General features: G+C 43.6%; 1 protein-coding gene across 7 annotated transcripts in view; it reads left to right on the top strand.

Annotated features, from left to right (window-relative positions):
• The window catches only part of LOC139424530 (ADAM metallopeptidase domain 15), a 36,140-nt gene extending 13,686 nt beyond the window's left edge, over positions 1-22,454 (top strand). The window contains exons 9-25 of one of the 7 annotated variants that reach the window (XM_071176460.1): positions 259-428; positions 586-670; positions 786-934; positions 1,139-1,316; positions 1,942-2,034; positions 2,414-2,609; positions 4,635-4,743; positions 4,915-5,110; positions 5,272-5,349; positions 5,474-5,585; positions 7,796-7,955; positions 8,239-8,292; positions 9,004-9,118; positions 15,145-15,210; positions 17,612-17,680; positions 19,459-19,628; positions 19,779-22,454. In XM_071176460.1, coding sequence (XP_071032561.1) covers positions 259-428; positions 586-670; positions 786-934; positions 1,139-1,316; positions 1,942-2,034; positions 2,414-2,609; positions 4,635-4,743; positions 4,915-5,110; positions 5,272-5,349; positions 5,474-5,585; positions 7,796-7,955; positions 8,239-8,292; positions 9,004-9,118; positions 15,145-15,210; positions 17,612-17,680; positions 19,459-19,628; positions 19,779-19,845 — 2,067 coding nt within the window. In that variant the 3' untranslated portion in view covers positions 19,846-22,454. Of the gene's footprint in view, positions 1-258; positions 429-585; positions 671-785; positions 935-1,138; positions 1,317-1,941; positions 2,035-2,413; positions 2,610-4,634; positions 4,744-4,914; positions 5,111-5,271; positions 5,350-5,473; positions 5,586-7,795; positions 7,956-8,238; positions 8,293-9,003; positions 9,119-15,144; positions 16,032-17,611; positions 17,681-19,458; positions 19,629-19,778 lie in introns of all 7 variants that reach the window. The other 6 variants (XR_011635953.1, XM_071176488.1, XM_071176470.1 and 3 more) reach the window with 6 other exon arrangements.
• Positions 22,455-27,532: the final 5,078 nt, after the last annotated feature.

Here is a 27,532-nt window from a genome sequence, read left to right as displayed (position 1 = left end):
TGAATCCATGGCGCCTGGTGCTAACGGTACAGGCTGGTGGCAGTGGTGTAATGGTATGGGGAACGTTTTCCTGGCACACATTAGATCCCTTGATACCAATTGAGCAATGTTTCCATTCCCCAAAGAATTCCAGCTGTTCTGGGGCCTAAGGGAGATCTGACCCGGTACTAGGTGGGTGTACCTAATATACTGGCCGATGTATATTTGTATTATATTTTCATTGGTTTGTCATGGTGGTTCTCATCTACCCCTCTCTAGTTCTACCGGCCGCTGAGTGTGCGTGTGGCTCTAACTGGTCTGGAGATCTGGAGTGACCAGGATAAGATCCGGGTTGACAAGAGTCCCTCAGACACCCTCAACCGCTTCCTGGAGTGGCGCACCAGAGAGCTGCTGCCCCGCCTGCGCCACGACAATGCTCAGCTCATTATGTGAGTAGTCAAATGGACTTGGTTGAAGGTTATCGTGCATTTCTCACACCTGTACATTATGGAAGCAGATCCATCCCAAATACATGTGTATATACCAGTGGATGGCCTCTTTGTGAAAATAGACTAACTATAACTGTATGTGTTTGATCTGTTCCAGGGGGGAGTCATTTGATGGAACTACAGTGGGAATGGCATCTCAGTCTTCCATGTGCTCCAAGGACCGGTCAGGAGGGGTCAATGTGGTGAGTTAGTTAGCCTCAGTTAGGTTTATCAGTGGAGTAGAGGGGCAACTGCCCCACAATGATAGTATGAGTCTGGTAGTTGACTGACTCTGTGTGTCTCCCTCTCTGTGTGCAGGATCACCTGGTCAGTGTACTGGGGGTGGCGTCCACCATTGCCCATGAGCTCGGGCACAATTTGGGCATGAATCATGACACGGCAGACCGGCGCTGCCAGTGTCAGAACGAGCCACGCCTGGGAGGCTGCATCATGGAGCCATCTACTGGGTGAGGTGCTATGGGGCTATGGTGGGCTACGTTTGACGTGCATTACAAAAGCACCAGGCCACGCAAAGTCAATGATGCAAAACAGAAAGGGCCAGTTATGTGCAGCTCAGTTGCCAAGTATTATGTTAATTTTAATGCACTTGTAAGAAGCTCTGGATAAGAGCATCCACTAAGTGTCTTGCTCTCTTTGCCCCTCTGACCCAGGTTCATGCCAGGCCAGCTGTTCAGCAGCTGCAGTGCCAGAGACCTGTCCCTCAGCCTGCTCCACGGTGGGGGGATGTGCCTCTTCAACGTGCCTCAGCCTGAGAAACTGCTGGGGGGGCCACGCTGTGGAAACCTCTACGTGGAGAAGGGAGAGGAGTGTGACTGCGGCCTGCTGGATGTATGTTGGACAGTACATTTTATATTTTTAGGGAGGACAGCATAGCTCACCATAGATGCAGGTTGACATTTATTTTGATGACTCTTGTCCTGGAGGCAGCACTGAGCGGTTTCCTCTAGATGGGCCAGCTGTTAAGTCAAAATTGGCTAAATCATACAAAATGTATGAAAACAAAAATGTGCTTTTTGGTCTTAATTTAAGGTCCGGCGTAAGGTTAGCAGTGTGGTCAGGGTTAAGGTACGGTTAAGTTTAGGTAACTGAATGCATAGGTTTAGGTTTAAAATCTGATTTTATGACTTTGTGGATGTGCCAGCTACTGACCACCCTGCAGAGCTGCCTCCAGGACAAGATTCATCACAATGAACACCAACCTGCCACCACGGATGATAAGTCAATGAACAGACTTTGATTTAGGTCAGGGGTAGTCAATCAGTGGGCCCGCGGAAATATAAAAATAAATTACACATTTTATTTTGTTATTTCAATGTTTATATTACTAACGTATGATGTGGGTCCCTGGGTCGCAGTTTGCCTGGGAGGGGATCCCTGGAAAGGAAAAGGTTGAAGAGCCCTAACTTTAGGGTTTAGGATGAATTATTAAGTGTCTGTCTCTCTGGATGTCCAGGAGTGTAACGATCCTTGTTGCAACGCCACCACCTGTAAACTGGTTCCTGGGGCCCAGTGTTCCTCTGATGGCATCTGTTGTGACAACTGCAAGGTGGGCAAGCCTCTCTCCCTCTGTCTCCTTCACTGGACCCTTACTGATACACTCACACACTCATTCAACCTCATCACTGAACACACTACTGAACACCTACATTTAAAATCAGCTCAGGTTGTTAGTATCATATTTATTATAACTATAATTACATATGTTATAACTCAGATTTGTATGTTCTTGTCTAGTACTGTTCTGTATTTTGTCATGTATTTGTATGTTTTATGTGGACACCAGGAAGAGTAGCTTCTGCTTGTGCAATAGCTTATAGTGAACCTAATAAACTAAACTGATACATGATCTGTCACATGAAACTGAACAAAGGTCCAAATCATAAACTCCTTTACTGATTTACTGTCTATTTTCTCTGTCTAACCAGCTGCGTACAGGTGGATGGATGTGTCGGCAGCCCCTGGGGGAGTGTGACCTCCCAGAGCACTGCACCGGTGCCTCTCCCTACTGCCCCCCCAACGTGTTCCTGCAGAACGGCGAGCCCTGCGAGGAAGGTGCCTCCTACTGCTACAGTGGTGTCTGCGCCAGCCTCAACACACAGTGCCAGATGTTGTGGGGACCTAGTGAGTTACAATATTGGTCAAATGTTCTGGACCTGATAACCATTGTGATTGATACCACTGTGGGGAGCTAGTGGCTAGTTATTTGGACTTGTTTCACTACTTTGACCAAGTACTGTAGAACCTCGAGATCTGAATCCCAGAGTCCTGGACTGACTGGTCAGCGGAACTGGAACTTTTTAAAAGCAACAGAGAATGCATCCCTGGACAAAGGATTCCTACAGTTGAAGGCGGAAGTTTACGTACACTTAGGTTGGAGTCATTAAAACTCATTTTTCAACCACTCCACACATTTCTTGTTAACAAACTATAGTTTTAGCAAGTCGGTTAGGACATCTACTTTGTGCATGACACAAGTAATTATTCCAACAATTGTTTACAAACAGATTATTTCACTTATAATTCACTGTATCATAATTCCAGTGGGTCTGAAGTTTACATACACTCAGGTGACTGTGCCTTTAACCAGCTTGGAAAATCCCAGAAAATTCCATCATGGCTTTAGAAGCTTCTGATATGCTAATTTACATCATTTGAGTCAATTGGAGGTGTGGATGTATTTAAAGGCCTACCTTCAAACTCAGTGCCTCTTTGCTTGACATCATGACATCTTTGCTTGAAAATCAAAAGAAATCAGCAAGACCTCAGAAAAAATTTTGTAGACCTCAACAAGTCTGGTTCATCCTTGGGAGCAATTTCCAAATGCCTGAAGGTACCACGTTCATCTGTACAAACAATAGTACGCAAGTATCAACACCATGGGACCACGCAGCCGTCATACCGCTCAGGCAGGAAACGCTTTCTGTCTCCTAGAGATGAACGTACTTTGGTGCGAAAAGTGCAAATCAATCGTGGAACAACAGAAAAGGACCTTGTGAAGATGCTGGAGGACACAGGTACAAAAGTATCTGTATCCACAGTAAAACAAGTCCTATATCGACATAACCTGAAAGGCCGCTCAGCAAAGAAGATGTCACTGCTCCAAAACTGCCATAAAATAGCCAGACTACGGTTTGCAACTGAGGGCAAAGATCGTACTTTTGGGGGAAATGTCCTCTGGTCTGATGAAAGAAAAATATAACTGTTTGGCAATAATGGCCATCGTTATGTTTGGAAGAAAAAGTGGGAGGCTTGCAAACCGAAGAACACCATCCCAACTGTGAAGCACGGAGGTGGCAGCATCATGTTGTGGGGGTGCTTTGCTGCAGGAGGGACTGGTGCACTTCATAAAATAGATGGCATCATGAAGGAGGAAAATGATGTGGATATATTGAAGCAACATCTCAAGACATCAGTCAGGAAGTTAATGCTTGGTTACAAATGGGTCTTCCAAATGGACAATGACCCTAAGCATATACTTCCAAAGTTGTGGCAAAATGGCTAAAGGACAACAAAGCCCTGACCTCAATCCTATAGAAAATTTGGGGGCAGAACTGAAAAAGCATGTGTGAGCAAGGAGGCCTACAAACCTGACTCAGTTACACCAGCTCTGTCAGGAGGAATGGGCCAAAATGCACCCAACTTATTGTGGGAAGCATGTGGAAGGCTACCCGAAAACATTTGACCCAAGTTCAACAATTTCAAGGTAATGCTACCAAATACTAATTGAGTGCATGTAAACTTCTGACTCACTGGGAATGTGATGAAAGAAATAAAAGCTGAAATAAATCATTCTCTCTACTTTTATTCTGACATTTCACATTCTTAAAATAAAGTGGTGATCCTAACTTACCTAAGACAGGGAATTTCTACTAGGATTAAATGTCAGGAATTGTGAAAAACTGAGTTTAAATGTATTTGGCTAAGGTGTGTGTATACTTCCAACTTCAACTGTATATATAATGTCACTACTAGTGATTGAAGAAACTGTTTTGGCGAGTTATGACATATTATGACATATTATGACATATGTGGCAGAGTTGGAGAATTGAGATTGGCTCATAAACTCAGGAGGCAGTGTTGTTCAGACACTTTTACTGTATGATCTTTGAGACAATTATGATTGTTTAAACTTCCTTTTCTTTTCAGATTCCACAAGGGCTCCGTCTGTCTGCTTTTCCTCCGTCAACAAACAGGGCAACAAATACGGCAACTGTGGCCAGATGCCAAACGGAACCTACATCCCCTGCCCTAGCAAGTAGGTTCCATGTTCATTAGGGCACATCGTAGCAAATTGTTTTGCAAAAGACAACAAAATTTGCATATTTTATTGGACAAGTTAATGTAGTCCTGCCTTGTTTCAGTTCGTATTCTTCAATTTGGTGCCTAATGAACACTTTTATATGTCTGACTGTGTCTGACTTTTCAGAGATGTGCATTGTGGGAGGCTCCAGTGCCAGGGAGGCAATGACCGTCCGTTGCTAGGCACCAGCGCTGAGATCCTGACCACCAAAGTAAAATTTAACTACAGCGACTTTGTCTGCCGGGGAACCTACTTCCACCTTGGCGACGACGTCTCCGACCCTGCCATGGTGGCACAGGGCACTGCATGTGGTCTTGGCAAGGTGGGCATTTCCTCAACTATAGAATACAATGCAAAATACTTCTGTTTTTGTGGAATGGGTCATTTGACCGTTTGGAATAGGAGAGGTTTTCTGTGTTGTTATCTTAGTTTACGTAAATATCTAAAATGATGATTGGTTTTACTGACCATGTTGTGGATCAGGCCTGTTGGAACCAGCGGTGTCAGGATGTGTCTTTGTTCGGCGTCGACGATTGTCAGAGCAAATGCAACGGACACGGGGTGAGCAAACCAGCTGCCTGTCTCCCCTTATAGGAGTTGTATTGTATCGCTCACAATGGACTGGCTCATACTGTTGATGTTAAATTAATAATATGGCTCAATATCCTCTCTCTGACATTGCCAGGTGTGCAACAGCAATAAGAACTGCCACTGTGACGTGGGTTGGGCTCCTCCAGACTGTAGGTCCACGGGCCATGGAGGCAGTGTGGACAGTGGCCCTGCAAGAGCACCTAGAGGTACCTCACCATTCCTCTGTTAATGCACAAATTGACTGCACTCATAGATATACACTCAAATCAAATGTATTTATAAAGCCCTTCTTACATCAAGTGCTGTACAGAAACCCAGCCTAAAACACCAAACAGCAAGCAATGCAGGTGTAGAAGCATGGTGGCTAGCAAAAACTCCCTAGAAAGGCCAGAACCTAGGAAGAAACCTAGAGAGGAACCAGGCTATGAGGGGTGGCCAGTCCTCTTCTGGCTGTGCCAGGTGGAGATTATAACAGAATATAGCCAAGATGTTCAAATGTTCATAGATGACCAGCAGGGTCAAATAATAATAATCATAGTGGTTGTCGAGGGTGCAACAGGTCAGCACCTCAGGAGTAAATGTCAGTTGGCTTGTCATAGCCGATCATTGAGAGTATCTCTACCGCTCCTGCTGTCTCTAGAGAATTGAAAACAGCAGGTCTGGGACAGGTAGCACGTCCGGTGAACAGGTCAGTGTTCCATAGCTGCAGGCGGAACAGTTGAAACTGGAGCAGCAGCACGGCGAGGTGGACTGGGGACAGCAAGGAGTCATCAGGCCAGGTAGTCCTGAGGCATGGTCCTAGGGCTCAGTTCCTCCGTGTGTGTGTGTGTGAGTGAGAGAGCATACTTAAATTCACACAGGACACTGGATAAGACAGGAGAAATACTCCAGATAACAGACTGATCCTAGCTCCCCGAGACAAACTACTGCAGCATAAGTACTGGAGGCTGAGACGGGAGGGGTTGGGAGACACTGTGGCCCCATCCGACGATACCCCCGGACAGGGCCAAACAGACAGGATATAACCCCACCCACTTTGCCAAAGCACAGCCCCCACACCACTAGAGGGATATCTTCAACCACCAACTTACCTTCCTGAGACAAGGCCAAGTGTAGCCACAAAGATCTCAGCCACGGCACAACCCAAGGGGGGCGCCAACCCAGACAGGAAGATCACGTCAGTGACTCAACCCACTCAAGTGACGCACCCCTCCTAGGGACGGCATGGAAGAGCACCAGTAAGCCAGTGACTCAGCCCCTGTATTAGGGTTAGAGGCAGATAATCCCAGTGGAGGGAACCGGCTAGGGCGGTTCGTTGCTCCAGTGCCTTTCTGTTCACCTTCACACTCCTGGGCCAGACTACACTCAATCATAGGACCTACTGAAGAGATGAGTCTTCAATAAAGACTTAAAGGTTGAGACCAAGTCTGCGTCTCTCACATGGGTAGGCAGACCATTCCCTAAAAATGGAGCCCTATAGGAGAAAGCCCTGCCTCCAGCTGTTTGCTTAGAAATTCTAGGGACAGTTAGGAGGCCTGCGTCTTGTGACCGTAGCGTACGTGTAGGTATGTACGGCAGGACCAAATTCGGAAAGATAGGTAGGAGCAAGCCCTTGTAATGCTTTGTAGGTTAGCAGTAAAACATTGAAATCAGCCCTTGCCTTAACAGGAAGCCAGTGTAGAGAGGCTAGCACTGGAGTAATATGAACCAATCTTTTGGTTCTAGTCAAGATTCTAGCAGCCGTGTTTAGCACTAACTGAAGTTTATTTAGTGCTTTATCCGGGTAGCCAGAAAGTAGAGCATTGCAGTAGTCTAACCTAGAAGTGACAAAAACATGGATACATTTTTCTGCATCATTTTTGGTCAGAAAGTTTCTGATTTTTGCAATGTTACGTAGATGGGAAAAAAGCTGTCCTTGAAACAGTCTTGATATGTTCGTCAATAGAGAGATCAGGGTCCAGAGTAACGCCGAGGTCCTTCCCAGTATTATTTGAGACGACCGTACACCCATCAAGATTAATTGTCAGGTTCAACAGAATATATCTTTGTTTCTTGGGACCTAGAACAAGCATCTCTGTTTTGTCCGAGTTTAAAAGTAGAACATTTGCAGCCATCCACTTCCTTATGTCTGAAACACAGACTTCCATTGAGGGCAATTTTGGGGCTTCACCATGTTTCATCGAAATGTACAGCTGTGTGTCATCCGCATAGCAGTGAATGTTAACATTGTTTCCGAATGACATCACCAAGAGGTAAAATATATAGTGAAAACACTCCTTATCTTAATCAAATCCTGGAGAAATTGGAACACAGTATCAATAAAACTAGGATGAAATGAGTAACCTGCACCCAGCTTTAATTCTATATTCTATGTCTGCCATGATAACCAAGACCACAATATTTTCTGTATCTCCAGGATCCGACCCGGCACGTGTGGCCTTGCTGGTCATCTTCCTCTTCGTCCTGCCAGTGGTTCTCCTCTTCCTCGCCCTGCGTTTCCCCCGGTGTCACCGCAACCTGCCCTGTCTGGGCACTACCAGCCTCTTCCACAAGGGCACCGGACGCCAACAGAGCCGGTGAGAGCCCTGACCCAGGGGACACCAGCTATGTGTTCACATATTAGTTACAATGTTTATATAGTATGTATATGTTTGCGCAGTGCAGAAACCCGCTATCAGTATGGACAGATTTACGGCCATAGTGTTTTTTTAATAGTTATAATGGAATGAAAGGGGCTATATCCAGCTAGAGTATGTGCAAGTTTGAATTGGACATGCACAAGGTTTATCTTGCACTTTATCACTCAATGAAGGTCAGAGTTAACTGTGTTTTTCCCTACCCATGATTCAATGGGGTCAGTGTGGCCCATAGTGAGAAGTGGGGCTTGGTGTTTGCTGCGAAACAGGCTAAAAGGTACTAAATGTTAAGGGTAGAATAAAGCCATGGAATTAGTTCTGGGCTGTGTCTTTATGACAAATTGTTACTGAAGTGCAACGTTAATACTTAGTGATCCATATAACACCCAAGAGTCTCTCTAGTTTGCAAAAATATCTGAACTTTGGTCCATATTAAAATAACTCACAATAATCTAAAGAGAGTGAGTACATTTGATTGATCAGTTTTAGTTCAACAGGTGTTTTTTGACTAAACAGCTCCGATACTAGCGATGCACTTTAAGTAGGATATAACGACAAACTAAATGCTACGAAGGCTTTGGGAAACTCACCCCAGTTCCCCATTTCTTCAATGTTTTATATAAGACTCCTATAGAGCCGGTTTCGAGGATAGTGATGGTGACCATTCTTGAGTCTCAGTTCTATAAGCTTATTTTGAGCGTTACTTCTGTCAACCTCATTTTTACTAATACTGTAACACTGCAATGACCTCTGACTCTTCAGAACCAGAACTGATTATTCCCCTAGGTTGTAAAATCATGTATGCCAGTGTATTGTAACCAAACACCCATTCTTTGAGGGCTAGACCAGTGTTCTAGAGAAACATCATTCTTATCTCTTATGGCAGTTCTCAGCTTACTATTTGTAACGCTTCAGCACCCCCATTATTGAAATTGTGGTATGAACTTTAAGGTAATGTGTTAATGTGTGAGTGTGTGCTGTCTCCCAGGACCCCGGCCACAGAGCGAGTGGATGCTCGTAACGGGGAGCAGGTCCAACCACTGAGGTACCACTGGAGCCGCCAGAGTGACATCCAAATGACCCCGTCTCCGCCTTCTAACAAGGTACCAAGATGACCCAGCCTTGCCTTCCCTGGCAGTCACTCAAATAGTTTTTCCACCTACACTGTTCCTATGTGCCCCTTGTTACAGGTACATGGAATCGATAACACTGAATTTGTTGTAATAATATTAGTAATTTAGCAGATGTCAATCTCTGTGTTGACCCACATGAAAAAAATACTACCGTTTACTATAGTACTTACTGTAGAATTCTGTAGTAAACTGTAGGATAGGGATTAACATGGGTAACCGAGATCCCTTAACTGACCCAGGAACACACATTTCCTGAAAATATTAAATGACAAGACCCGAAAAATTACAAAAATGTTCCCCAATGTCAGCACAAATGCAATTCCCCAAAATACACAACATGTGCAGCAAAATATTTAATAGCACATTATCCAAACAGGTTGTCGCATGGTAGCCTTTAGTCTAACGTATTTACTTCACACAAAGTTGCCATAAATTCAAAGTAAACGCATAATTGCCACTACTGAACTGCACACATGACCGGAATGCAGTTAATGAACCCTACAGGAAACTCCTACAGTACAGCCTATAAAAGAACGTGTGCCTCTTTGAGCTGTCATTGTGACTCTTCAGACATTCACACATTAGATAGGCCTACGCACGATTTAGTACATAGTCATCTCTGTCACAGACATGAAGTCTGTGGGTAGGCATGAGGGGAAATTATATCTTCTCCTGTACGAATGCCTAGCCTATTTTCTTATCCAAAATCCTGACTCCTGTCGTGCATGAACATTCCTAACTTTATTCTGTAATCCATAGGTTGCATTATCAAAGCACGTCTCTGGCCTATGCATGTCGAACTACCGCTATCACATTTCCCCTGCTTCTGTGCTCTGTCTCAGACTTTCCGCCCATGGATCTTCAGTAGAGAATGTGTGCTCAACTAACAATATGGGAGTAGATATGGATATTTTGAAAACGGGTGTTCTTTGTTAAGGTACTTTGATATTTAAACTATTTCCACTCGTCATCTCCCTATTATTCATGAGCTGATCTGCTATCGGTATAATCGTCAACTCGATTTTTGCCAAATATAGGAGATATTCTATCATTCGTTGAAGGTTATCTAGTAGCAAGATTAGCCACTTTAGTCATTTGACTTTTGTTTGACTGCCATTAAAGTTTGTTTGATTATACATCTCAATGCTTTGGGTGCGCTCTGTGCGACCTGAAATTTGCTGAATTAATTGAGGAACATAAGGCTCAGAATTTATGAATGGCCTATTTCGCAATTCACAACAATGTCATTGGCGATCAAAGATCAAAGACTGACTCTATAATTAGGGGGGCAGTAGGGAGAGGTACCGGTGCGGTGCAGAACTTTTGGGCTAAATATTAATTATTCGAGGGTATTGAAACTTGTCTTGAAAATATTCATCCATACTGCTGAATACTATACTATATATATACTATAGTGCTTACTATAGAAATATGTAGTGTACTGTAGAATACTATAATACACACTGTAGTATACCTTAATCATGTGTAGTAGCTCCTATAGAATTTCTACCTACTGGTTATGGAAATGTTTTAGTAGGAGAAAAGAGAAAGCAGCCAATTCTATGTCAAAGATAATAGTATTTTAGGCTTGAGTAGTGTACTGTATACTGGGGTATTTGGAAATAGCCACGGGATGCTTTTTCAATACTGTCAATATCAATGAAACTATTTCATAGTTCATTTAAATACTTTGAATATTTGTAGCTACTTTTTAAGTAAAGTACCTGCAGTCAACTTGTGCAATACGTTAGGAGATAAAGAAGATTGCGTTCTTCATTTCACCTGTCACGTTATTTTTAACGGTAGTCGGTAGTCCCTAATCACATGGTGTTTGTCTACAAGCACACAACGACTAGAGACCGGAGCCTTGTGAGTCACACTCACTGTTGCGCAGCACACGCCAGGTGATCTAGTTACAGTATGGAATTCATCACTAAATGTTTGACAGCTAGATATCTTCTAACTATTAAGTTAACTGTCTAAAATGTGCTCAGTACTCTGTAGTTGTGCATTTGGTTTGCTAATTTAGTAGCCAGCAGACCTGTGTAGATTAAAATGTACCTCAAACCAGGGATGAGAAATGTGAGGTACTCCGAATTGTCCCATCTTCACGGTGTAACAGTTGGGATAATGGGACCATTCAGAGTACAAACCATTTCTCATCCCTGGATTGAGGTACGTTTTCTGAGCCATATCTTGCACTGACTCCGTGCTGTCTTAATATACACAGGAATGCTGTCTGAACTAGTGCAGCTGTAAGTCAGCAGGTAGAATTTTCTGGCTAGTTATCGAGCTTAGTGGTCAGTTTCTTGTAAAATCAGCATTGGTAACCTTTGGATTACAGAGGCTGAATGGAGTTTGAAAATAGCACCCCTTGTGTTCAGTGCCACTATTACAGAATATCCCGGGATGGCACAAGGTCGGTATGACAATCTGGATACCGCCAAAGCCTTTAGTATACACTATAATCTTTTAACTATAGCAATACTACTGCATTTATACTATAGTCAATTAGTATAAAAACACTACAGTAAATACTATAGTATATAATTATAGTAATACTTCAGCATTTACAATGCCTTTGGAAAGTATTCAGACCTCTTGACTTTTTCCACATTTTGTTAGGTTCTAAAATTGATTTGTTTTTAAATTCCTCATCAATCTACACACAATATCCCATAAAGACATGTTTGCTCATTTATAAAATAAACTGAAATATCATATTTACATAAGTATTCAGACCCTTTACTCAGTACTTTGTTGAAGCACATTTGGTAGCGATTACAGCCTCGAGTCTTCTTGGGTATGACGCTACAAGCTTGGCACACCTTTAATTGGGGAGTTTCTCCCATTCCTCTCTGCAGATCCTCACAACAAGCTCTGTCAGGTTGTCAGGTTGTGCACAGCTATTTTCAGGTCCCTCCAGAGATGTTTGATCGGGTTCAAGTCCGAGCTCTGGCTGGCCCACTCAAGGAAATTCAGAGACTAGTCCTGAAGCCACTCCTGTATTGTCTTGGATGTGTGCTTAGGGTCATTGTCCTGTTGGAAGGTGAACCTTCGCCCCAGTCTGAGGTCCTGAGCGCTCTGTAACAGGTTTTCATCAATGATCTCTGTACTTCGCTCCATTCATCTTAGCCTCGATTCTGACTTGTCTCTCAGTCCCTGCCGCTAAAAAGCATTTCCACAGCATGATGCTGCCACCACCATAGGGATGGTGCCAGGTTTCCTCCAGACGTGACGCTTGGCATTCAGGCCAAAGAGTTACATCTTGGTTTCATCAGACCAGAGAATCTTGTTTCTCATGGTCTGAGAGTCTTTAGGTGCTTTTTGGCAAACTCCAAGCGGGCTGTCATGTGCCTTTTTCTGCTAAGTGGCTTCCGTCTGGCCACTCTACCATAAAGGCCTGATTGGTGGAGGGCTGCAGAGATGGTTGTCCTTCTGGAAGGTTCTCCCATCTCCACAGAGGAACTCTAGAGCTCTGTCAGAGTGACCATCAGGTTTTTGGTCACCCCCCTGACCAAGGCCCTTCTCCCCCGATTGCTCAGTTTGGCCGGGCGGCCAGCTCTAGGAAGAGTTTTGGTGGTTCTAAACTTCTTCCATTTAAGAATGATGGAGGCCACTGTGTTCTTGGGGACCTTCAATGCTGCAGAATTGTTTTGGTACCCTTCCCCAGATCTGTGCCTCAACACAGTCCTGTCTCGGAGCTCTACGGACAATTCCTTCGACCTGATGGCTTGGTTTTTGCTCTGACATGCACGGTCAACTGTGGGTCCATTCAATTTAATATACCACAGGTGGACTACAATCAAGTTGTAGAAACATCTCAAGGATGTTCAATGGAAACAGGATGCACCTGAGCTCAATTTTGAGTCTCATGGCAACAGGTCTGAATACTTATGTAAATTAGGTATTTCTGTTTTTTGATTGAATAAATGTGCTAATATTTCAAAAAAACTGTTTTTGCTTTGTCCTTATGGAGTATTGTGTGTAGATTGCGGAGGATTTTTTTTAAAATACATTTTAGAATAAGGCTGTAATGTAACAAAGTGGAAAAAGTCAATGGGTCTGAATACTTTCCGAAGGCACTGTATACTATAGTATTTTTTTAAAATGTGGAGAGCTATTCCTGAATGTTAAAATGTTATAGACAGGTCTATCTTGTTCAAGACTGATGTTTTTGAATTTGTAGAGGAGGACGAGGCTACGTGTGTAGTGGGCATTTCTATGAGTTGTAAGATTGGCCTGAATAAGGGGAGCATAAAGAAAATACAAAAAGCATCTAACATATTAACAAGGTCTACAGTAACTACACCGAACAAAAATATAAACGCAACATGCAACAATTTCAAAGATTTTACTGAGTTACAGTTCATAAAAAACATATGGAAATCAGTACATTCAAATACATTCATTAGGCCCTAATCTATGGATTTCATATGATGGTCACAGATACCTTAAAAAAAAGGTAGGGGCGTGGATCAGAAAATCAGTCAGTATCTGGTGTGACCACCATTTGCCCCATGCTGAGCTTCACATCTCCTTCACATAGAGTTGATCAGGCTGTTGATTGTGGCCTGTTGTTCCACTCCTCTTCAATGGCCGTGCGATGTTGCTGGATATTGGCTGGAACACACTGTCATACACGTCGATCCAGAGCAACCCAAACATGCTCAATGGGTGACATGTCTGGTGAGTATGCAGGCCATGGAAGAACTGGGACATTTTCAGCTTCCAGGAATTGTGTACAGATCCTTGCGACATGGGGCCGTGCATTATCATGCTGAAACATGAGGTGATGGCGGCGGATGAATGGCATGACAATGGGCCTTAAGATCTCGTCACGGTATCTCTGTGCATTCAAATAGCCATTGGTAAAATGCAATGCGTTCGTTTTCCGTAGCTTATGCCTGCCCATACCATAACCCCATCGCCACCATGGGGCACTCTATTCACAGCGTTGACGTCAGTAAACTGCTCGCCCATGCGACGCCATACATGCTGTCTGTCATCTGCCTAGTACAGTTGAAACCTGTGATTAATCTGTGAAGAGCACACTTCTCCTGCGTGCCAGTGGTCATCAAAGGTGAGCATTTGTCTACTGAAGTCAGTTACGACGCAAAACTACTGTGAACTTCCCTGATACAGTTTCTGACAGTTTGTGCAGAAATTCTTCAGTTGTGCAAACCCACAGTTTCCTCAGCTGTCTGGGTGGCTGGTCTCAGACAATCCCGCAGATGTTGAAGCCGGATGTGGAGATCATGTGCTGGCGTGGTTACACGTGGTCTGCGGTTGTGAGACATTAAAATTGAATTCTCTGGCAACAGCTCTGGTGGACATTCCTGCAGTCAGCATGTAAATTGTATGCTCCCTCAACTTGGGGCGGCAGGGTAGCTTAGTGGTTAGAGTGTTGGACTAGTAACCAGAAGGTTGCAAACCTCCGAGCTGACAAGGTACTAATCTGTCGTTCTGCCCCTGAACAGGTAGTTAACCCACTGTTCCTAGGCCGTCATTGAAAATAAGAATTTGTTCTTAACTGACTTGCCTAGTTAAATAAAGATAAAATAAATAAACTTGTGACAAAACTGCACATTTTAGAGGGGCCTTTTATTGTCCGCAGAACTAGGTGCACCTGTGTAATGATAATGCTGTTTAATCAGCTTCTTGATATGCCACACTTTTCAGGTGGATGATTTATTTGAGCAAGGGAGAAATGCTCACTAACAGGGATGTTAACAAATTTGTACAGAACATTTTAGAGAAACAAGCTTTTTGTGTGTGTTGAACATTTCTGGGATCTTTTATTTCGGCTCATGAAACATGGGACCAACACCTTACGTGTTTCGTTGATATTTTTGTTCAGCGTATGTTCTCAAGTGACCAATTCATATTTTCTCAATCTGTGAGTTGAATATGTAATGCTTAATTCTAATAACTAACTTGCCCTCCAATGCATGTTTCCATTGGCTGTCAGAACCCTTTGACTCCTGTTTTCTCAGATTCAGGACAGACCTGCTCCACCTACTAAGCCACTCCCTCCTGACCCTGTCTTAAAACAAGCCCAGGTAACCTGGCCTAGGCCTGTGAGGTGATGGGTAGCTTGAAAAATGCTTGTGTGTGCAATGCAATGAGATGAGATCACTACATAAATAATAATTAGTAATCTATAAGAATCCTCATGTTTTCTAGAACTAACATTCTGTGTCTTTTTATGTATGCGTAGTTGCAGTATTATAGCGAAGTCCTGTTTTGTTCCTCTACTTTTTCCATATCCATCATTAGATAAGAAAGAAACGGCCTGCCCCCCCGACCCCAGCCCCCTTAACAACTAGGTACAGTCAAAGGTTGCCATTTAATGAGGAGGTCTTCATCCATATGTAGCCGTAGCAGTAGCCGTAGCAGCACCACCAACACAGTTGATTCTCAAGCAATCACCCTTTTTCTATCTATGTTTAGAGGGCCATGCCATCACAATGTTTCTTTAAAATGATTCTATGAAGGGGCCTCCTGAGTGGCGCAGCGGTCTAAGGCACTGCTTCGCAGTGCTTGAGGCATCACTACAGACCCGGGTTTGACCCCAGGCTGTGTCGCAGCCGGCCGCGTTGTTAGGGGAGGGTTTGGCCGACCGGGATGTCCTTGTCCCATCATGCTCTAGCGACTCCTTGTGGCACGCTGACTTCGGTCGCCAGTTGTACTGTGTTTCCTCCGACACAGTGGTGCGGCTGGCTTCTGGGTTAAGCGAGCAGTGTGTCAAGAAGCAGTGCGACTCGTCAGGGTCGTCTTTCGGAGGACGCATGGCTCTCAACCTTCGCCTCTCCCGAGTCCGTATGGGAGTTGCAGCGATGGGACAAGACTCTAACTACCAATTGGATATCACGAAATTGGGGTAAAAATATTTTTAAAATGTATTTAAAAAAAAAATGTCAGTCAGTCTGAATGGAAACCTGCATGTACAGGGTGACTTAAATTATGTTGAAAACTAACCACAGCATTACTTTGATTACTTAGCATTACTTACTGGCATGGGGGGGGGGAGCATGTTCTTCCTTTTAGTGCCAAGAGTAGCCACAGCGTCTAATGCTTAACAAAGGTTTAATTTGGACAAGATTAACTCTCCTGTTTAGACATGTAAATCTGTTACTTAGCGAAAGAACCCTCCACATGAGCGAACTCTCTATCCCCAGCTTAGATCTGGAAGAGTAGCCTATGTGCTGAGACAATGATTGAACTAGTTGACAAAGACCGTGGCTCCACACACCAGAGTTGTTTTATCTCTTTATTTCCAATCACTTTTGTAAATTGTAATACTTGACTTGAATATTATGTGATGATGCCTACAAAACACTTGGCATTATTACATAACATTCAAATATACAGGTACATAGTTAATTAGCTGATGCCCTGGAATCAATGTACACTGAGTGTACAAAACATTAGGAACAAATTCCAAATTTTGAGTTGCAACCCTTTTTGCCCTCAGAACAACCTTGAATCGTCAAGGCAGGGACTCTCCAAGGTGTCAAGCATTCCACAGGGATGCTGACCCATGTTGACTCCAATGCTTCCAATAGTTGTGTCAAGTTAGCTTGATGTCCTTCGGGTGGTGGACCATTCTTGATACTCTCGGGAAACTGTTGAGCGTGAAAAATCCAGCAGTGTTGCAGTTCTCGAGCCACTCAAACCGGTGCGCCTGGCACCTACTACTATACCCGGTTCAAAGGCACTTACATCTTTTGTCTTTCCCATTCACCCTCAGAATGGCACACATACACAGTTCATTTCTCAATTGTCTCAATGCTTAAAAATCCTTCTTTAACCTGTTGCCTCCCCTTCAATTACTGTACACTGAGTGAAGTGGAATTAACAGGTGACATCAATAAGGGATCATAGTTTTCACCTGGTCAGTCTGTCGTGGAAAGAGCATGTGTTCCTAATGTTTGTACACTCAGTATATATTCCATACCACTGTTCCTCAAAAAGTATCTTATGGTCTTTGGTCAAGTTGCTGATTTCTAAGTTTTGTTCAGTGTGGGTAAATTCATCTCATCTGTATGGCTTTGAGGAGCACTGGTGTCAATCATCTTTCCCCCTTATCATCTACTTCCATGATTGGAATCTGTCTTGTCAATAGTAGCGTAATGGATTCTATTCCATGACTTTAGAGTGCATTTGTTACCTGCATGGAGCTAAGCATGATGGCGAATAAATAGAGGTAGCTGTCTCGTCTCTGTGGTTTGCTAATAGAAATGATTTGTCTTTGTCTCATTGCATGGGAATTGGTCTGAAGTTTGTTTTCATCGTACAAATAGTGAACATTTTGGAGTATTGTGACACTACTCTGAGTCTCATTCAGTATTCTGTTAGAATACCCGAATAGTCCCTTTCCTCTGGTTGGTCTCTTCCACCCCTCACTCTCATTCTCTCCATCTATTCCTCCTGTTCTTCTGTTTCTGTCCGTTATTCTAGCCATCGTTGAGTCGGCCGGCTCCTCCCACCAGGCCTCTACCCCCTGACCCTGTGCTAACAGGCAGCCAGGTACCAGAGTAGCATGTAGACATGGCTGCATGTGGGCATTGGGTCTGATTGGTTGATTTATGTGACGAGTGTGGTTGGTTGGTTGGTTAATTGATTGTGGAGGGATTTAATGGTTGATTGGTGGGATTGTGTGGTTAATTGATGTGTATGTAGTTGATTGGTTGATTCAATGGATTGAATGATTTGAGACAATTAATCTTAATCAGACTAATCAAGCTTTAGTTCAGATTTGTATTGTATTGCTGAATTTACAGTTATGTACACATGCAGATCAAAGTACTTAATATTCACTTACTTGGAAGTGGCTCTAAAAGGTGGTTACAAAAGAATGCACAGCTAATCTATGGCTGTAGGTAATGGCAATGTTGGTAACTAATTGAAAATAAAAAAATGATTTAGGTGAAATTAGCATTTTAAAGTTAAAGTACAAACTGCAATGTATTAATTTGTGATACTGCATTTGCATATTAAACCATGCTTAATATATTGGTGTAGTGTAAATACACACACAGGCCAGTTTATTAGGTACAGCACCCCGTTCACGAAAATGGATCACTCCTACAGACAGTGAGTCATGTGGCCGTGTCATCGAGACATTAAGTGACTGTTTGATTGAAGGTTAGAATGGACAAAACAAGTGGCCCAAGCAACTTTAAGCGTGGTATGATTGTCAATGCCAGGCGCACCGAGTATCTCAGAAACGGACGCCTTCCTGGGCTTTTCACACACGACAGTGTCTAAGGTTTACCGAGAATAGTGCTACAAACAAAAAACATCCAATCAGTGGCAGTCTTGTGGGCGAAAAAGCAAGCTGATGAGAGAGGTCGACAGAGAGTGGCAAGAATTGTGCAAGCTAACAGGCGGGCCACAAACCGACAAATGGCCCAATACAACAGTGGTGTGCAGAATAGCATCTCGGAATGCACAACTCGTCGGTCCTTGTCACGAATGGGCTATTGCAGCAGACGACCACACCTTGTTCCACTCCTATCAGCTAAAAATAACAAGAAGCGTCTCCAGTGGGCACGTGATCATCAACACTGGACAATCGAGGAGTGGAAAAACATTGCCTGGAGTGGCCTGCGCAGTCCCCAGACCTCAACCCAATAGAGCATCTTTGGGATGAGATGGAACGGGCTGTTTACAGCATGGATGTACCGCCGTCCAATCTGCAGCAACTGCGTGATGCCATCGAGTCAGCATGGACCAACATCCCTGTGGAACGTTTGACACCTTGTAGAATGCCCCAAATAATTCAGGCTGCTCTGGAGGCAAAGGGGGGTGTCCGACCCCGTACTAGATGGGTGTACCTAATAAACTGGCCGGTGAGTGTAGTTTGCATCATCCACGTACAAGCAGGCAACCTTCAACACGTCAATAATAGCAAGTCGCATAAATTATTTCTAGTACAATTAGCAGAACAGTTAACTAAACCAAAAGTTGATGAATTAAATCTACGTTTGGTCTAGAGCCCATCCCTGCAACTCCAGTCCTCGGGGCCTTAGTGGTTACACTAGTTCCTTATCCCTAGAAAACACTGCTGATTTAAACTAATTGCGTTTTTGAACTGAAGATCATTAGTTGATTATTGGAGTCATGTGTTAGCTGGGGCAAAAGTGACACCAATTAGGCCCCCAAGGATTGGAGTTGGTCTAGACACCTCAATTTTCAGTTGTCTTGTCACTGTTACCTAAACTCTGTGACGATCGGCTATAATCAACGAAAATCATTGAATCACACCTGGATTGTATTATATGTTTCTTTTGTATTTTCTTCAGGCCCTTGTACAACCCAAAAAACCACCAGCACCCAGGAAGTCCTTGCCTTCAGAGCCCCCGTCACATCCCACCCACCCTGGGTACATTGCATCTGGTGCCCCCCTGCAACATGGAGCGAGTATAACTTCAGTTCCACCTGTTGGCCCTCCTGTTGCAGCCGTCCCTTCCAGGTACTTCAGTGACTGTATTGTTTGGCTAATTTGATGAATGTATAGATGTCAAATGAATGGGCAGGTAGACGCATACAGTTGGCGTTGTACAGTATTGTAACAAAAGCTGGAGGTGACCTTCTTTTCTATATCCCTCTCTATCTCACATAGACGTGCCCCTTTACCTCCAGTACGGACGTCACAACCCAGGAAACCCAACTCGACACCTCCGGTTTAACTGCCAAAGATCCACAAAACCACTAAGACCACTAAAACCACTTAAACCGGACCTGAACGCATGAATTGCACTGATTCAGCCAAGAGTTTTATTATGGAGAACCTTATAGGAAGGCTCAGAACCCAGAAGTCTCCAAATGAAGGCTGCTTTTCACTCTACCTGCCCCCCCTAAACTATTTCCTGTTGTCTTCTTCCTGAGAGACTGACAGGTGCCTTACGTGTCGTGTTGGGACAGACTGGGGCTCCGAGCAAAGCAGAGAAGGTTTGGAATGTTCAGTTGGGTTGATCCGTTGGCCATTAAGAAACTGGATGGATGTAGTTAAGTATCCGTCAAAGATGTAACACTTCATGAAAACTGTGTGGCTTTTGACATTAACTGACAATTACAAAAATGGATGTCTACACAGAGCCTAAGCTCAATTGAGATTAAAGGCCCAGTACTGGTTTTATGGCATTGGCACATTTGAATGTGCCCTGTGATGCTTCAGAACAACGTATTACTCTTCTACGTATAGGTTGAAGCCCAAGTCATCCTCCCAATCTGACTGTGGCCACCACTTTTGCACCATTTTGCAGTATTTTATTTTAAGTGGCTTGGCTAATGCAGGCCTCAGGAAACCAGTCCTGACCATCTCTTGCTCTCTTTCTGGAATAAAGAAGCATGTCAACACTTTCATTCACCGCAATGATTCCTTTGATCTCCATCACAATGGTGTCATTGAGGGGGAGGACCTTGCATGCAACCCTTTCTGACGAACCCTTGAGATGAAATGAGAATAGTGTCACAGAAACCTTAGTTTTTGATTGCAGAGCTGTACAACTGTAAATACCAGAGAATTCTAACTTGCCTACTAGTTTTAATTCTACAATAAGGGCTATTTAAAAGCCAAAGAGATGGATCTCTGGAGAAGTGAGGGGGGAAGTAGATTGAACTTTGTGAAATGATAGGCCACTTCTCAAAGACTGATCTACGCTGTGACAGAAGATTGGTTGCCTTTTTTGTACCTTTGGTGATCAGTTGTGCCGCACCAGTGTAAGCCAGAATGAGTTAAGTGCACTCATAGAATGAGGAGCTCTTTTAAATGAGTCTTCACATATTCAGGTGAATTAAAACCAAGCCATGGGATTCACTTCTTTAGGATTGGTGAATCCCCTGCGGGACGGTTGAGCAAACGTAGGCTAATGCGATTAGCATGAGGTTGTAAGTAACAAGAACATTTCCCAGGACATAGACATATCTGATATTGGCAGAAAGCTTAAATTATTGTTAATCTAACTGCACTTTCCAATTTACAGTATCGATTACAGTGAAAGAATACCATGCTATTGTTTGAGGAGCGTGCACAGTTTTGAACAAAGTTATTAATGAACAAATTAGGCACAGTTGGGCAGTCTTGATACAACATTTTGAACAGAAATGCAATGGTTCCTTGGATCAGGCTAAAACTTTGCACATATACTGCTGCCATCTAGTGAACTATTTATAAATTGCACCTGGGCTGGAATAATACATTATGGCCTTTCTCTTGCATTTCAAAGATGATGGTACAAAAAAAATACAAACAAATGGTTGGTTTCTAATTTGTATTATCTTTTACCAGATCTAATGTGTTATTCTCCTACATTCCTTTCACATTTCCACAAACTTCAAAGTGTTTCCTTTCAAATGATACCAAGAAAATGCATATCCTTGCTTCAGGGCCTGAGCTACAGGCAGTTAGATTTGGGTGTCCTTTTAGGCAATCCTTAAGAGTTAAACTGGGGAAACGCTGACTGAATGTACGAAAAAAAACTATAGGCTCACACTTTACATTAAGTCACAGCAATGCCATGTAGTTACACCAAATATAATTTTCTCAGTCTTATTTCATGTAACTAGATTGGTAATTAATGTAAAACATATTGTTACTTATCTTTTTAGTGCAATTCAAGCATTGTTATGTTCCTTCTCTGCAGTACAGTGTACAGCTAGTTACCAAAGTAGTTTGAGTAACTTCATGGTATAAGGGCAACTTAATATAAAGTGTTATGATGTTCTGGAATAAACCACAATATACATACTACTCCTGAAGTGGTGAGCCACCAGTAAATAGATGGTTTTGTGTATCAATGGTGGCTTATTTAGTCAAAGAGAATTTGGCTAGCAGGTATGATAATTGAAACTGATAATCTTCATCCTGATTTGAAATCTGCCAATACTTCTTGGTCATTTGGATAAATGAGTACTGGTATGCATTACAAGCATTTCAGATAATTTGACTGTTCATTATTTTGATTAATTACTAAAGTTGTCAACTTTGATTATGACAAACTCTAAATGGCGCAGGCATGTGATTATGCCTTCCATCGGTCCATTTGATTTAGAATTTGTTAATGTCCTTTTTTGACCTTCTGACTATGATCTGTTCCAATGTTCTGAACATACGTCTGATTATCAGTATGAGAACACTCAGATGTAACACGAATTGTTACAAATTTTGCTCAATGCAATTATGGGAGGGTCTTTTCATGAGACTGTTCTACTTTGACCTCTGTCTGCATTTTTCCTACTGTCTCAATTGAGACGTTCACTGCTGCTGAGGGAAATAAAACAGACTGTGGAAAAGTGACTGGTTTTGTTGGCTGCTTAATTTTCCTCTTTTGTATTATTAACCTTTTGGGCTGACTTACCCTTTCACACAGTGATATCACAGCACTGGGTGTGCAACTAGGTTGAAACAACACTGGGTGCTTCGGAAGGAGGAAGGTGTTAACTAGCTTGCATGCCAATTTGATCAAATACATTCTTCTCATACATGGTGTGAGTGTGTGCATGCAGCCCGGATTCACAGTGACTGGTTTCAGGGGATGCAGATGTGAGAAGAGATGTCATGTCGCTCTCACGTTTAACACAAAAGGAAACGTAACATAACAGGAGGCTTAATTCTGAGAAGTCAGACTTCCTCTGAGCATTTACTATGAATTTTGAAGTTGTCTTATGGGGAAATATTTTTTTTGTCTATCTCCAAGTAATGGAAGATGAGTTGGTTTATTTTGTAACATTTCTTGAAAACCCTTTTGGATCCATAAGTGTAGGTTTTGGTGAAATGGCACAACTGCACTATGCACCATTCACTCTTCCTTGCACACAGTTGTAGAACGTGTGTTGTTCAAAATGTTGTATTTCAAAACTTGTGTACTTAACACTAAAAAAGCCGGGCCTCAAGGGAACCCACTTTGAACCAATGAGCGGTCATTTTGACTGCAGCATTCTAACAGTCTAATAAATACATTCCATATATGCTATCGGAAAATGTTTTAGAAACAGATGCCTCACAAGTCTTCAACTGGCAGCTTCATTAAATAGTACCCGCAAAACACCATTGTCAACAGTGAAGAGGCGACTCCAGGATGCTAGCCTTCTAGGCAAAGAAAAAGTAATATGTCAGACTGGCATATAAAAAATTAAGATGGACAAAAGAACACACACTGGACAATGGAATTCTGCCAAGAAGGCCAGCATCCCGGAGTTGCCTCTTCACTGTTGACGTTGAGACTGGTGTTTTGTAGGTACTATTTAATGAAGCTGCCAGTTGAGGACTTGTGAGGTGTCTGTTTCTCAAACTAGACACTAATGTACTTGTCCTCTTGCTCAGTTGTGTGCCGGGGCCTCCCAGTCCTCTTTCTATTCTGGTTAGAGCCAGTTTGTGCTGTTCTGTGAAGGGAGTAGTGCACAGCGTTGTACGAGATCTTCAGTTCCTTGGCAATCTCTCACATGAATAACCTTAATTTCTCAGAACAAGAATAGACTGATGAGTTTTAGAAGAAAGTCCTTTGTTTCTGGCCATTTTGAGCCTGTAATCGAACGCACAAATTCTGATGCTCCAGATACTCAACTAGTCTAAAGAAGGCCAGTTATACAGTTTTCAGCTGTACTAACATAATTGCTAAAGGGTTTTCTAATGATCAATTAGCCTTTTAAATGATAAACTTGGATTAGCTAACACAACGTGCCATTGGAACACTGGAGTGATGGTTGCTGATAACGGGCCTCTGTACGCCTATGTAGATATTCCATAAAAAAATCGTCAGTTTCCAGCTACAATAGCCATTTACAACATTAACGTCTACACTGTATTTCGGATCAATTTGATGTTATTTTAATGGACAAAAAATGTGCTTTTCTTTCAAAAACAAGGACATTTCTATGTGACCCCAAACTTTTGAACGGTAGTGTAGGTCTGAACGGTAGTGTAGGTCTGAACCATTGCACTTCCTCCCACAGAGGTGAGGTGATTGGTTGTCTTGGTCCACGTCTCTGCCTACTCCATCCGTCCCCCGTACCCTCTCCTACTTCCCAATGACGCTGACAGTAACTTGGTAAAAAAAAAAAACTTGTAAAGAGCACATGTTCATTAAGAGCACATGTTAAGATGGCTCCGAAGAGGATGGCTGACATTTTACATGTTCCTAACCAATTGTGCTCTTTTGTTAGTTTTTCAGCATTTTTTGTAAATTCTATATTTTTTTTTTTTGGAATTTTACCCCTTTTTCTCCCCAATTTCGTAGTATCCAATTGTTGTAGTAGCTACTATCTTGTCTCATCGCTACAACTCCCGTACGGGCTCGGGAGAGACGAAGGTTGAAAGTCATGCGTCCTCCGATACACAACCAACCAAGCCGCTGCTTCTTTAACACAGCGCACATCCAACCCGGAAGCCAGCCGCACCAATGCGCCGGAGGAAACACCGTGCACCTGGCCACCTTGGCTAGCGTACACTGCGCCCAGCCCGCCACAGGAGTCGCTGGTGCGCGATGAGACAAGGACACCCCTACCGACCAAGCTCTCCCTAACCCGGGCGACGCTAGGCCAATTGTGCGTCGCCCCACGGACCTCCCGGTCGCGGCCGGTTACGACAGAGCCTGGGCGCGAACCCAGGACTCTGATGGCACAGCTGGCGCTGCAGTACAGCGCCCTTAACCACTGCGCCACCCCGTAAATTCTTTTTTTAAACTTTATTTTTACATAATGTTGCTGCTACTGTCTCTTATGACCGAAAATAACTTCTGGACATCAGAACAGCGATTACTCACCACGAACTGGAAGAAGCTTTTTCCTTTAACGAGTCTGACGAGAAGGATACACTGCTCTCCCGGGAACAGGCACCAAATCCCCATCATTTACGTGAAGAAAAGACAGAGGAAAAGAGGACACAGATCGGGCTGCCTTCTGAGAATCCGTAGGCGAGCGAATAAACTCACACTGCCATCCATTCTACTTGCTAAAATGCAATAATTGGAAAATAAAATTGATGACCTACGATTATGATTATCCTACCAACAGGACATTAAGAACTGTAATATCTTAAGTTTCACCAAGTCGTGGCTGAACGGCGACACGGATAAGATAGAGCTGGCGGGATTTTCCATGAACCGGCAGAACAGAGAAGCTACATATGGTAAGACGAGGGGTGGGGGTGTATGTCTTTTGTCAATAACAGCTGGTGCGCGATGTCTAATATTAAAGAAGTCTTGAGGTATTGCTCGCCTGAGGTAGAGTACCTTATGATTAGCTGTAGACCACACTGTCTACCAAGAGAGTTACCTATATTATTCGTAGCCATCTATTTACCACCACAGACCGATGCTGGCACTAAGACCGCATTCAACCAACCAACTCTATAAGGCCATAAGCAAACAAGAATATGCTCACCCAAAAGCGGCCCTTCTAGTGGCGGGGACTTTAATGCAGGCAACCTTAAATCAGTTTTACCAGCATGTCACATGTGCAACCAGAGGGAAAAAAACTCTAGACCACCTTTACTCCACACACATAGAGATGCATAGATTGCTCTCCCCCGCCCATTTGGCAAATCTGACCATAATTGTATCCTCCTGATTCCTGCTTACAAGCAAAAACTATTGCAGGAAGTAGCAGTCACTCGATCAATACGGAAGTGGTCAGAAGACACGGATGCTACGCTACAGGACTGTTTCGCTAGCATAGACTGGAAAATATTCCGGGATTCATCCAATGGCATTGGAGTATACCACCTCAGTCATCGGCTTCAAAAATAAGTGCATTGACGACGTCGCCCCCGCAGTGACTGTACGTACATATCCCAACCAGAAGCCATGGATTACAGGCAACATCCGCATCAAGCTAAAGGCTAGAGCTGCCACTTTCAAGGAGTGGGACACTAATCCGGACGCTTATAAGAAATCCCGCTATGCCCTCAGATGAACCATCAAACAAGCAAAGCGTCAATACAGGATTAAGATTGAATCGTACTACACCGGCTCTGACGCTAGTTGGACGTGGCAAGGTTTGAAAACTATTACGAACTACAAAGGGAAACCCAGACGGAAGTTGCACAGTGACGCGAGCCTACCTGACGAGCTAAATGCCTTTTATGCTCGCTTCGAGGCAAGCAACACTGAAGCATGCACGAGAGCACCAGCTGTTCTGGATGACTGTGTGGTAACCCTCTCAGTAGCAAATGTGAGCAAGACCTTTTTAAATAGGTCAACATTTACAAAGCCGCAGTACTCAAAGCATGCGCAGACCAACTGAAAAGTGTCTTCACTGACATTTTCAACATCTCCCTGGCTGAGTCTGTTATACCTACATGTTTCAAGCAGACCACCATAGGCCCTGTGCCCAAGGAAGCGAAGGTGACCTGCCTAAATTACCGCCCGTAGCACTCACGTTGGTAGCCATGAAGTGCTTTGAAAGGCTGGTCATGGCTCACATCAACAGCATCCTCCCGGATACCCTAGACCCACTCCAATTTGGATACCGCACCAACAGATCCACAGATGATGCAATCTCTATTGCACTCCACACTGCCCTTTCACACCTGGACAAAAGAAACACCTATGTGAGAATGCTGTTCATTGACTACATCTCAGCGTTCAACACCATAGTGCCCTCAAAGCTCATCACTAAGCTAAGGACCCTGGGACTAAACACCTCCCTCTCCAACTGGATCCTGGACTTCCTGACGGGCCGCCCCCAGGTGGTAAGGGTTGACAACAACACGTCTGACATGCTGATCCTCAATACTGGGGCCCCTCGGGTGTGTACTTAGTCCCCTTCTGTACCCCCTGTTCACCCACGACTGTGTGGCCAAACACGACTCCAACACCATCATTACGACACAACCGTGGTAGGTCTGATCACCGACAACGATTACAGCCTATAGGGAGGTCAGAACTGGCAGTGTGGTGCCAGGACAACAACCTCTCCCTCAATGTGAGCAAGACAAAGGAGCTGATCGTGGACCAGAGGAAAAGGCGGGTCGAACAGACCCCCATTAACATCAACTGGGCTATAGTGGAGCGGGTCGAGAGTTTCAAGTGCCTTGGTGTCCACATCACCAACAAACTATCATGGTCAAAACATACCAAGACTGTCATGAAGAGGACACGACAACACCTTTTTCCCCTCAGGAGACTGAAAAGATTTGGCATGGGTCCCCAGGTGCTCAAAGTTCTACAGCTGCACCATTGAGAGCATCCTGACCTACTAAGCTAATATATGTAATTGTTTAAAGAAGGTCATACCAAGGATCCTTTAGAAATTTGATTTTCAATTTTAAGACCCTTGAAGTATCCCAAAATAGAATAAAAAACGTATTTGATGTTTTCAGACCCTTTACTCAGTACTGAGGTCCTGAGCACTCTGGAGGATGTTTTCATCGAGGAT

This window comes from Oncorhynchus clarkii, chromosome 2, assembly GCF_045791955.1.
Source record: "Oncorhynchus clarkii lewisi isolate Uvic-CL-2024 chromosome 2, UVic_Ocla_1.0, whole genome shotgun sequence".
Classification (NCBI taxonomy): domain Eukaryota; kingdom Metazoa; phylum Chordata; class Actinopteri; order Salmoniformes; family Salmonidae; genus Oncorhynchus; species Oncorhynchus clarkii.
This window is presented reverse-complemented; position numbering and strand designations above follow the sequence as displayed.